Genomic DNA, 12,530 nt, shown 5'->3' with positions numbered 1-12,530 from the left:
GCTGTAATTAATGTCCAATTAAATTCAAACTTCCTGTATAAAAAAAAGGCCTGTTTGTTTACATTATTTTTCTGACAATTTGAAACCTGATCAAAAGAAAATCCATAATCAAGCCTTGTCGGAAGAATTTAAGGTGGAGGTGGGACTGCATCAGGGATCCGCGCTGAGCCCCTTCCTGTTTGCGGTAGTAATGGATAGGCTGACAGACGAGGTTAGACCGGATTCCCCTTGGACTATGATGTTCGCAGGTGATATTGTGACCTGCAGTGAAAGCAGGGAGCAGGCGGAGGAACAGTTAGAAAGATGAAGGCACGCACTGGAAAGGAGAGGAATGAAGATTAGCCAAAGTAAAACAGAATAAATGTGAGGGCCGGAGGACGGAGAGAGAAGAGATAGCGAGGGTGGATGACTTCAAATATTTGGGGTCAACAATACAGGAGGTGAAGAAACGGGTCCAAAACAGGGGTGGAACAGTTGGCGGAAGGTGTCTGGTGTTCTCTGTGACAGAAGAGTCTCCGCTAGGATGAAGGGAAAAGTCTATCAGACGGTGGTGACAGTGACACTGTGGCGACCACCAACGGGACAAGCCGAAAGGACAAGAAGCAGCAGCCTAATAATGGAGTCAGGAAATGTGAAAATTTGCAGAAAGGTTTTTGGTGGATGTTATGATATTTTACCTTATATTATCATACTAATCAGCCAAACAAGCATTTAAAATATATATAAAGAAAATATATCAAGAAGCTGAATGTTGCATTGTGTGTGGCAACTAATTTGAGTTTTTGGTGCAATGCTGCCCACTGGTGGTAAATATGGGATATATTAGTCGCTAAGTAACGTATGTATGATTCTTCACTGGCATAAATACAGTTGAACTCAGACATTTCAGTACATACACTGCAAAAACACACTTAATTTTTTTTGTGTCACTGTTTGACTTCGGACACTGACAATAAAATGTGCGTCTTTGCACATTGTATGCAACCTTTCGGCTTCAACTGTAGACAAACATTTTTTTGGAATTCTTTTTTTTCTTTCGGGAAATCAATTACAATTGGATAATTTCTCAAAGTGCACCTGAAGACCGCACAAGGCACACTGACCTGCGCCGTCGCCGAACTCGGGCCCAACTCAACGCAACGGAAGTAAAACCCACAGCCAATCAGGAAGCAGCTACTTTATTTCACTACTTTCTGGATAAGTTCCGACAGTTCCGCTGAATTTATGGACATTCACTACACATTCAGATGGGTTATTTTTTATTTTTAAACCTGACTTGTCCCCTCCCGGGACGCGCGTCCTATATTACAGACTCACCGCCAAATGGCTCGCCTGGCACATCGTCAACCAATTAGGGCGCCACTTCTAATATTATTCGAGCTATTCTTTCATCTGAAACAGTAGAGAATATATATATTTATATTTTTTTCTTTTCTCAAGAATATATTTCAAAAGGCTATGAAATCAGGATTCCGTGAAGCGAAATGTCATTGTATCAGCTAGAAGATTCTCTCGATGATAGTAGCAGACGTGACATTGTATTATTATTATTATTTTTTTTTGGATCAAAACTGAACCCCCCACCCTCCCAATGCACCGCCCTGCTCCCCGTACAGTAGTTCTGCAGGTCAGGATCTATGCAAAATAAAGGGCGCTTGCATTACAACTTCTGAATGTGTCTCTCTCTCTTTTTTTTTTTCCCCCCTAACAAAATATGAAAATCTATAGAAAAAAAACTATATAGTTCAATAAAAGGTAGATATATAAAAAAAAAAAAAAAAAAAAAAAAAGAAATCATGGCTCTCCATTGTAGTTGGGTCTGGAGGCTAAGATCCAGCTAGAGGAAATTGCACTTGAGCTGCACAACGGGGTCAGTGAGGGCAGCGCCGCGCCGCGTCAAGGTGCCGATTCACTTTTTCCGTACGTGCTTGTATTTGTCTACGTAGGCCTTCACCAGGTTGGCCACCTTACTCGAGTCCACCTCGCCACTCTTGCTGTGACACACCTGCGGGAAGAAAACCAATAGCGGCCACTCACGTTTGAAAAAAATTATGCACGGGCGTGATCAGTCATGCTCGCAGATAAAGTAAGGGATGGAATCTCGAGACCTGAAAATAACTTACTGGATTAATATAACGTAACTCCATCCACCCATTTTCTTCGCCGCTTATCATCACGAGGGTCGCGGGGAGTGCTGGAGCCTATCCCAGCGGTCAACGGGCAGGAGGCGGGGTACGCCCTCAACTGGTCGCCGGCCAATCGCAGGGCACATGGAGACAAACAGCCGCACTCACAATCACACCGAGGGGCAATTTAGAGTGTCCAATTAATGTTGCATGTTTTTGAGATATGGGAGGAAACCGGAGTGCCCACCCGGAGAAAACCCACACAGACACGTGGAGAACATGCAAACTCCGCACAGGCGGGGCCGGGATTGAACCCGGGTCATCAGGACTGTGAGGCCAACGCTTTACTATCGTGTCGCCAAAATAAACAAATAACTAAAATAGAAAACGGAAATTTCAAACTCAGAAATGATCAAAGAAGATGATGTAAAAAGTTATTAACATAAGATGTAAATTAATGGCAAGAGTACAGAAAATAAGCGACGTCTTTCAATATTTTTTCTACCCGTAACGAATTTTACGTGGGGGATTTTTGGTGTTCGACGGTGCAGATTTGCGAGCGCGATGGCGGGAACGCGTTCGTCAAATGTGAGCGACTGGCAATATCATCTCATCTGCTTGCCAACAAAATAGTTGAAATATGAGAAAAATGCTCACCTTCTCGACTGCTTTGCGGACGATCTCCTTGTACTCCTCTTTTGTGATTTCCTTCTTTTGGTAATAAGGTTTGATCGCCGCCTTCACTTCGTTTATCGCTTTCTCTTGGATCTGTTGTTTCTTCGGCAAAAACAGGAGTCGCATTATTGAATTTTATAACCGTGTAACACAAAAGGCCGGCTCTTCCGTTACCTTTTCTTTTTTGGAGCTGTCAGCTTGCGCCTTCTGATGCTGAGGTGGCTGCGTAGTCGACGAAGGCAGCACCTGGCTGACGACCTGCTGGCCAACTTTGGTCGGAGTAAGAATCGGGCCCGGTTTTCCGTGAGCGGCCATCTGAAAATAAATCAAAGTGTTTATTGCATGTAAAATTTGTAGTCTCAAGAAACTAAAATCATAAAAAAACGCTATCTGACCAGCTTCAGTTGTGACTAAACACCGAATGAAAATGATGAGGAGCCCCAAGTGATTTTCTTTCCAATGGCAAGTGTCAAACTTTTTTGTAGATTTTCAAATGGCAAATATTGTTTTCTTTTGTAAGCAAGCATGTGTAAGTCTCATATGTAACATTAAACTAAAAATAATTGCCGTAACTTCCGGCCTGTAAGCCGCGACTTTTTTCACACGCTTTCAACCCTGCGACTTATGCGGTAATGCGGCTAATTTGTGCATTTTTTTTTTTCTAACGGCCGCAAGGAGGCTCTTGAGCAGAAAAGATCAGAGCAGACCGGTGGAATATATATGCCCAGGTAGTGACTTTTACCGGTATGTTTTTTTTTTTAACCGGTCCTGTTAGCGCTGCGCTAGAGTTAGCACTGTGCTCGCGTGTTGCTGCTGTGTTACTGCATTGTCTCAATGATTTTTACCAATATGTTTTTTTTAACCGGCTTTGTTAGCGCAGTACTAGCATCGGGCTAGCGTGTTGCTGTTGTGTTACTGCCATGTTCAGTGGATTTAGTTTTTTTTTTTTTAACTGGCCCTGTTAGCGCTGTGCTAACCTCGGGCTAGCATGTTGCTGCTGTGTTACTGCCACATCTCAGTGATTTAGGTATGCTTTTTTTTTTTTACCAGCCCTGTTAGTACTGTGCTACCGTGTTGCTACTGTCTAGCTGCAGCAGCTGTTTTTTGTTTTTTACCGGCATGTTTTTAGTCCTGTTCGTGCTACCGTGTTGTTGCTATGTTACGCTAAGCTAAGGTATTAAAACTTTGAAAACTCTTTTTGTGTACGTTCTTTCTTTGTAAATATCCCGTGTTTCAATGTGGGTTTCAATGTGGGCTCTTGCGGCTTTTACACGGGTGTGGCTTATGTATGTACCAAATGGTATTTCCTTTACAAATGTACTGGGTCAGGCTTACAATCAGGTGCGCTCTCTAGGCCGGGAATTATGGTGCACAGTCCTAAAGTTGCATTTTGTCAGCCTTGCATAGGTGAAGAGGAAATCAGTTAAACGCACGATACCTGTGTCGTTTGCCCATCAGGCTGAGCTGCGGCCATCTGGCCCCCTTGCTGCATGGGAGGGGGCGGAGGGGGCGGTGGCGGCAGCGTCTGGGCGGCGAGAGCAGGAACCTGCAGCAGCGGCACAGCTGGGTGGACGTGCACGGGGATCGGAGGGGGCATGGCGAAGGCCGCCGCGGGTTGCAAGCTGACTGGCAGGGGGGGCCGGGGGGCCTGCAGGGGGAACTGGTGATGAATGACATTCAGCTGGGGAGGCGGTGGCGGAGGCATCGCGGTCAGCACAGGCACCGGAGCGTTGCCCGGTATGGTCGGAGGTGCAGGCTCCGTCTGAACAGGATCTACAAATAACATGAGGAGAGGTTATTTTTAATTTAGATAGTGATTCAAAATACAGTTGTACCTTGACTCACGAGTAATTTAAAAAGCTGCCCCCACCGCACCCCCACTTCCTCTTTGGGTTGACATCCTTTTGTTCTACAGGAGACCTACAGTTGTGGTACACACTGCACCTAAACTTCCTTATGTAAGTATAAAATTATCACAAATTTAACCCAAGTGTGGTAAAATGATTTTTTTTTTTTTTTATGGATTTGACCTGGTCGATTAGTCGTTGCAGCCATACTCTTCAGCCACGCCGCTTTTATTCTTCACTTTCTGTCTTTTAAGGCGACAATAACAACATCAAAATAGAAGATAAAAATCATTCTTAGGTAGGCCGGCAGCTGCAGTTTTTCGCAATTCATCGGAGGGCTCCGTTTAGGATTTTAACTAACCCCACAAATCGCACTTTACCTGCTGCGGGCTGGTCCTCTTCGGATCGGTTCCAGCCTCCTGCTCCCCCTCTCTCCTTCTTGGAGTAATAATCTTGAACATCAGCAGGAAGCGTCCTCCGGACCGCCCAGCTGGACGCTGATGACCAACCCGAGCGGTCCAGCACAGAGTCGCCCGCGTCCAACTCCAGTTTCCTGCGGCTACCCCCGCGATTCTCATTGAACCGGCTGTAGGCGTCGTTCCCCGAATTGTTGCCCATTCCCGAGTTGTTCCGTGGCTGCCTTCGGTTGTCGTCGTCCTGTTGGTTGTGGAAGCCGTGATTGCCAACTCCCTGGGCTCGCTCATAGCCACCGCGTCCCCTTGCCCCGCGTTCTTCCCAGCGGGGTCCGCCACCAAAGTCCCAGTTTCTGCCCTCGGGTTCCCCGCGGGTTTTTTCTGTAACCCAATCGGGATTCTCTGACCAGCCTTGACATTCCGGTGACCTTTCTGAAGGGACGCCGTTCTCAAATCGACCGGCACCTCCGTGACTCCGCTGTGCCTCGCCACCGTTCCTACCACCTTGCCCTGACCTCCAGCCGCCCCTTCGGTCTTTACGTCGAGGTGACTGATCTCTGGACGGCGGCCGATCGGGGCTGTATCCACGTCGGTATGATCTCGCCCTGGATGGAGACCGCGACTTTGATCTAGAGCGACTCCTGGATCGTCTTCTCTTCCTCTCCCGGCTGCGCTCCCTCCTGGCGTAGTCCCTCGCCTTGTCTCGCTCGCGCTCCCTGTCCTTGATGCGAGTGCGGGACGAGTGGCTGGAGAGCGGGCTGCTGGCGCGGTCTCGCGAACGCGAGCGGGAGCGCCTGGACGCCTCTCGTCTCGAGTCCCTCTTGGGTGACCAGGAGGATGTCGGGGAGTGGAAGCGAGAGTGTCGTCTGCCATTCTTCCTCTCGTGTGTCGAGTCTCGCGGTCCTTGGTTTTTGGAACACTCGGGAGCAACGGGGACAGACGTTTGTGCAGTGGCTGATGGTGTGCTCTCCCTTGCTTTCTCCAAAATGGTGCTACCTCCAGCCTCACTGATTGGTGAACTGCAGTCCATTGGAACAACATTATCATCATCTTTGGACAGATCCTTTTCCTCAACTCGTTTGTCAAGTTTTGAAGGCTCTTCTAGTTCAGGTGTTTTTGAATCCTCGGGTATTTTTGCTTCTTGGGGAGCGACTTTCTCCTCTGAGGGTTTACCACATGGAGAACTAGGTTTGGGGCTGTCACATTGGAGATCCTCCAAGACAATGTCATCTCTCCTTATTTCTGACCCTTCTTCACAAGTCTCCATTTTGTCGTCTTGTTCAGAAACATTGTTGCAATCAGGAGACATGAGGTTCTCCAGAGCGTTCTCCGGTTCAGATTCCGACGATGTGGTGATCTTCTCGTCGTCTAAGGTTGAAAATGAAATGACCGTGGGTTCCTCTTCTTCTGTGCTACATCTGCCATCAGAGTACTCAGACTCATTGCTTTGAGGAGGGGAGTCCAAAGGACAAGACAGGTGGCGGATTTCATCAGGTTCTGTTTGTTCATTAGAGTCTTTATCAGTCTCGGTAGTGTCATGTTCCACGTTACTGTTTAAAGATTCCGCAGGTTGTTGCCCGTCAGGTGAATCCACAGCACTGTGATCAGCATTAAGACTTCCTTCTGCGTCAGAAGGCTGATCTGAGTTGTTCATCTCAGGCTTTGCTTCAACTTTCTCATCTTCCTTGTCAGTGGTGTCAATCCCTTCACCCTCTTCATCCTCGCTTGCCGACACCCTTTCGACGAATTCGGACGAGGGCTTTTTTATTGTGTTTTTCCTCTTGCCGCTGGCCTTTCGGTTTGTTAGCCGTTTTCCCTTCCTTTTGGCTGGCACCTGAGATCCCCCGTCCGGTTTGGAGGCCTGGTTGGTCGACGAGTCCGAGTCAGACACACTAGACTGCGGCGGTGGTGACGGGTCGGACGCAGGAGGCTCTGCCTGGGCTTTACTGTTGCGCCCTGATCGTCTGGACGGTAGAGCGACAGCCTTTTTGGTGGGTGCTTTGGAGTTTGAGTCTCGTTCGCCACGTTTCTCTCCTCCTTTAGGACAGGTAATGGCGCAGACCACACCTTGGAAAAGTGTAACGACACAAACCATGTGAAATAAAGAAATTATAGATTATCAATTAGGGGGGGGGGGGGGGGACAGTTCAAAAACAACTTAAACCGCAACAATGTTAGTTCTTCTTTGCAGAGGATTAAGATAATATGCCAGTGAAAATTATTCTATTGGTGTCTACATGTGTTTTGTGTTCAAATAGCCATCGTTAAAAGTTCCGAAAGTGCAACCCCGATACTATTGGTTAGCCAACTTATTGGGTTTATTACGCTCAACAGACTTAAGTTTTCATACACTGCTACTATAATGTGCTTTTAAGCTCATCTCTCCAAAATGTTTTATTGGTATTTCTTGCAGCAAATGCACAAACAGGGCAGACATTACTCACCAAAATGACCCGACGCAAATGATGAAGTGGAGGTAAGAGGAGATGAGCAGAGTCCAGATGTAAATAGGCTGTGGTAGCTATCAACAGGTAGGAACCTGCAGGCAAAAGTTATAAAGTGTAAATGAGCTCAGATGAGGCTTTAATAGATTCCCAGAGGTCAAAGGTCTATAAAAATAACTATGAAAGTGGTAAGTAAGATGACACTACCTTGCAGTTCCATTTGCAGTAATGGGAGCAGCAGGAGAGAACCACGGGCACTGTTGTACCTGGGGTTTGCACTGTTTTTTTTCATACAATATGTCATCTGGTACCAACACGGGCTCTGTACTGCAAGATCAAGACCATCAGTCATTGATACATTGTTCGGTCAAGGCAAAATACTCTTGCCTTAAATCATATAAAATTGTTTCATAAATTCAAGTACAGTGTTGTATTAACACAGATCCGTAAGTACAGTGATGCCTTGGTTCTCGACCACAATCTGTTCCAGAAAACGGTCCGAAAAGTGATTTGTTCGAAAACCGAATTGATGTTTCCCATTACAATGAATGGAAAAAGAAAAAAATGGATTCAAGCCTAAAAAAATTAGGCTTTTTCAAAAGCATTTTTAAGCTGTTCCCGGATAGTACAAATACATGTATAGTTTAAATACTTCATATAATAAAATAATTTAAAAAATATTCTTATTTTTTGCCTCAAACATATGCTTTGGTAGTAGAGTACGCTAGGCTGGGAGTGCATTGCCGTATCTGTAGCGACTCGGCCCCCAGCCTTGTAAACTTTTTTTTTCATTAAAAGTGCAGAATAACTTTAAACAAGCAACTTGCCTTCTTTGGAGCCATGATTGGGGGTTAATACGGTAGTCCTCGATAAGAAGAAAAACAATAGTCACGACCGGGACACCTCTGTGTACAGGGAGTGCGTTATACACAATAACAAAAGTGCGCTGGTTCCGCCGCGCGTGCTATGTCATATCAGTTCTTTTTTTTCGGGGGGCGTTCAAATTGACAAGACCAAAACACGTCGTGGGTGGGTCAACAGCTTGCGCCACGCGCGTTGTTATTTCGGAGGGTCTTCGAATAGACAATAACAAAACGCGTCGTGGGTGGGTCAGCTGGTTGCGCCGCGCGCAATATGTTATTTCCGGGTTTTTCCGGCGGCGTGGGAATTCACAACAAAGAGCGTCGTGGGTCAGCATGTCTGGCCGCGCGCAATATGTTATTTCCGGGTTTTGTGGGGGTGTTTGAGTACAGATTTTTGTTCAAAAACAGAAGCAAAATTTTTTTTTCGTTCGAAAACGGGGGACGTTCGAGAACCAAGGCTCAGTTCAAACATAGTTGTACGCCATGTCCTCCTCTAGGTGGCACTCATACATCGGACAGTATTTCCTATATGCTTGACCAGTATCACAAAATAGTGCATGTATGTCGTTAACAATCAAAGTTTTACTTACATGTCCTGAGTTGACGTGGCTGATGAAAGAAAAGGAGAAGATGGCCAAACACAGCATTCTGTCCCTCTGACCTGGAATACAATAGAGTATGTTGAAAAACTGGGAGGAAAAAAAAGCACGGTACCAAACAAAATCGAAAGCCCACCTTTTTCGGGGATACTGAAAATGTGTCACCATCGTTGCCTGGTAGAGGAATAGACAGATTTGAAATGTATGAAAATCAAGCATGAAATTCATGCATAACATTGCCTGGGAACTCACATTTCCACGCAAGTCCTTTCGGTTTTGATTCGGCAACCTTCGCCGCCCTTTGCTGTTTGCTTCTCGGGGGGAAAAGATAAAAACGTCCAACATTGTCTCAAACATTTAGATTGCTAATTATGTATATATAAAAAAACGTACTTGAGACACACTCTGTGTTCCAGGTTTCTACAGACCCAACTTTCAGCTACGGGTTCAGCCACTTGTGTCCTCACTGGAACCTTCAAACAGCACAAAAACGCATAACTACTTCACCAATATTAGCTCTGTAACTGATCTGGCATTGGATCACATTGGATTGTGCACAGCGGAAATAAAAGTGTTCAGTTATAGCAATCAAAAGATGAAAGAAATGACTCACGAAATGTGATTGCAAGTATGGATAAACAGACCTTCACGCAGCGCAGGCTTCCATCCCATCGGTACACATTCCTGAATGGCCGCCTGTCCACTGGACATGAAGGGATCATCTGCAACTGGTGAGAAAACAATCAAAAATGGAAATATGAAGAATACAATGTACAGAACACAGTGCAGACTTCTATACTGGTTTGCAGAGATGCCATGCGAGTGGAATAAAACCAAAAAACAGAGCAATTAAGGCACTATCATGCCCTGGCATGTAGGCAAGGAGAGCAATTTATTTTGCATGGCTGTTGGCTTGTGCAAATTTACCAGAAATCTTCTATCCCTTTGGAAGCTTATTATCTATTTGTGCATGAGTTCTGGACAAATCCAGAGTTGTAAATACAAAGTCACAGCGTTGAAAATCACCTCAGCCCAAGTGAGGAGGCATCCAGGGCAGAAGACATGACAGCAGCTGTCCGGAATGGCGAGGTTCCCGCCGGCCAGGACCCCTAAGCAGATAGGACATCGCTCTCCCTCCTCCGCATCAGTCCCGTCAGGGGGTGGCCCCTGGCCACCTACACGGGAACATAGGATGATATTAATACACACGCTATCATGCGTCACACTTGACCGTTAGAAGACACTCACCGCTTTCATCTCCAGTCATGTCCAGCCCTGGGCTGTCCAAATTGCAGCTTTAAAAAAAAAAAAAAAAAAGAAATGAGAAAAGAGTCAGCTATCAGCAAAAATTTTAAATCCATTTGCAGTATAGATACTTTTTTTGGAAAGGTCTACCAATTTACAATGCGAACCACAATACAACAGAAGTACACTTGAGTGTAACTTATCTTGAAATGCATGTGCAGAAGCGCTATAACGTATTCAATCATCATCAGATGTTGTCATGTTTCCATAGTCCAGAGGATGAAAGCACCAAATGTATTACAACTAAACCCCCCGCAAATTTGCAGCTCTCCCATTTTCTGGAATGTATCTTTCTGTATTTCCTAAAAATCTGTCATTTGCTGATTTTTATGCTCCACCCAAAGTTTTACTTTCGTGAAACTTAATGCAATATTTGGGTGGGTTTTTTTTGGGTTGGATCCACTGAATTATTTTTAAATGTGTGGTATACTTTGCCAATGTGCTTTATATGTCTCAACAGTATTTTTTTGTCAAATGTCTGTCGTCGTACTACAGCGGCTCCAACTACCGGTGACAAATTCCTGGTGCTTTTGACATATTTAGCAGATAAAGATTCTTTAAAAAGTTCTTTAGAATATTTTACTCTAATTTGAAAGTTTTTTTGAGACAGGATTTTTTTTTTTTTATAAATATCACAAAGTCGTCTGAAGTTTTTTTTCTCCGATTAGAAAAATTAATTTAAAGGTACATTATAATGAATCCTAGTGTATTTAGTATTTTTAGATTCAGTATTACTAGTATTTTGATCTATTTTGAGGAAATCTTGTCACGTTACTACTTATACCTGTGATAACTGTAGTCTCTAGAACTGTGACAGAAAAATATTCATAGTAAAAACCAAGCATCTACTTGCATTTAGATAATGGGAAGGGCTCCATACTGGGTAAAAATTTGGGACAGATTAAAATATGATTGATCTCATTTAATCACCTTAAATTAAATATTGAATATGAATGTTATATTTAGTGAATTTCCCCATGAAGCAATATAATCAGTATCATAGTGTTCAAGGAAAAGTTCTGATTAAATAGTATACGTAGTTTACACCGAAACATCTTTTTCCCATTTGATAATGACATTTATAGCAGTAGATTACAGAACAGCCTCACAAAAAAAAAAATCACAAACGTAACTATGAGATTCTATGACAACTATGAACAGTTGTGAAACCGAAATGGCCTTTGTCCCCCCCCCCCACCCCCATCAAAACAAGAGGAAGGTCCAACATCAAAATTCCTTTTATAAACCCAACTAAGATTAACTAGTACATATTTGGGGATGCATTTTGTTGGAGAGACAATGCAGAGAAGACCCAATAGTTGGTTGTTATTGGTTAGCAAGTGAGCTAATCCTAGCCGAAACCAAAATAGCAACCAAATAGCTTCGTGGCTACTAGAATATTAGCGCAGTTAGCGACGGCCGAGTTAAAGCCGGCTATTACTGGCGACTCTCGAAGACTTTAAGGTCTTAAGTGTGTTCGGTGGCTAGTATCGACCTTAGATTAAGTTTATATCCTCGAGCTAACTAGCTGTTTTGGGACAACAACACCTGCTTACGTCGTTACAAACAAGCTAACACTTGCTAGCAAAAGAAGCCACATTCGCTTACTCACCGTTAAAGTGCCCCCGTGCCTTCTTTATGGGTTGAAACGCCTTCTCGTCACAAACTTTTCTCCCCCCTTTCGAGCAATCGCCTAACAAATCGCCGAGGTACGCGCAGTTTTGCGGAACTTGTTGTTTGGGAATGGGGCTAAAAACCTAGCAGAGATTTCACAAATTCTCGGCCACATGTCTCGCGGTGCGGCCCGCAGTTTTCGCGAGGAGCTCCCCTCACTGGAGACACCGAGCATTACACAGAAAAGCACCAGGGGGATGAAATTTCCAACAAACTACAGAAATATGTCAATTACAGTTGTCGTACAGTAACTGTAATAAAATATAAAACAGAGATTTAGACCCAGACCCTCAAAATCAAGTCAGACTTTCTTACAACTCACCACACTGCTGAAAACAGAAAGAAAAAAATGGTTTGAAACTGTGCCAAATGTATTTCAGGAGCTGCAAGAAGAGGAATGCAAAGCCACAAATGCTTTAATCAAAGGCTGACTAGTGACAATAGTAAAATCACATTTGTTTACATTAGAATTGAATTGAATTTTCGCTAGCCAATGGTAAAATAGTGACGGGATTAACTACAGATTTAGGCGGTGTCAGTCATACACACCCTTTCCACTGCAAACGTGGCAAAGATGTGCAAAA

At 44.4% G+C, this 12,530-nt stretch overlaps 1 protein-coding gene across 2 annotated transcripts; it reads right to left on the bottom strand.

The window, feature by feature from the left end:
- Nucleotides 1–1,154: 1,154 nt before the first annotated feature.
- Nucleotides 1,155–12,122, bottom strand: scaf11 (SR-related CTD-associated factor 11). Of its 2 annotated transcripts, none has more exons than XM_061807304.1 (15): nucleotides 11,885–12,122; nucleotides 10,216–10,262; nucleotides 9,994–10,142; nucleotides 9,612–9,689; nucleotides 9,361–9,440; nucleotides 9,220–9,278; nucleotides 9,104–9,141; nucleotides 8,959–9,029; nucleotides 7,713–7,832; nucleotides 7,506–7,600; nucleotides 5,029–7,128; nucleotides 4,240–4,574; nucleotides 2,976–3,116; nucleotides 2,784–2,903; nucleotides 1,155–2,005 (listed from the first exon to the last, which is right to left on the bottom strand). In XM_061807304.1, the coding sequence occupies exons 2-15, from the start codon at nucleotides 10,232–10,234 to the stop codon at nucleotides 1,910–1,912; spliced, it is 3,501 nt and encodes a 1,166-aa protein (XP_061663288.1). In that variant the 5' UTR covers nucleotides 10,235–10,262; nucleotides 11,885–12,122; the 3' UTR covers nucleotides 1,155–1,909. The 2 variants fall into 2 exon arrangements, with proteins under 2 accessions (XP_061663288.1, XP_061663287.1); XM_061807303.1 differs by having other exon boundaries at nucleotides 9,612–9,695; nucleotides 11,885–12,121.
- Nucleotides 12,123–12,530: the final 408 nt, after the last annotated feature.

The sequence above is a fragment of the Syngnathoides biaculeatus genome, chromosome 20 (genome assembly GCF_019802595.1).
Source record: "Syngnathoides biaculeatus isolate LvHL_M chromosome 20, ASM1980259v1, whole genome shotgun sequence".
Classification (NCBI taxonomy): Eukaryota; Metazoa; Chordata; class Actinopteri; order Syngnathiformes; family Syngnathidae; genus Syngnathoides; species Syngnathoides biaculeatus.
This window is presented reverse-complemented; position numbering and strand designations above follow the sequence as displayed.

Bases quoted from the DNA above. Each gene is read 5' to 3' on its own strand.
- scaf11 (XM_061807303.1), bottom strand. The intron at 7,833-8,958 runs GTAAGTAAAACT...TTGATCTTGCAG, and splicing joins GCCACGTCAACTCAGGACAT to TACAGAGCCCGTGTTGGTAC. The intron at 7,601-7,712 runs GTAGTGTCATCT...TTTTGCCTGCAG, and splicing joins ACTGCAAATGGAACTGCAAG to GTTCCTACCTGTTGATAGCT.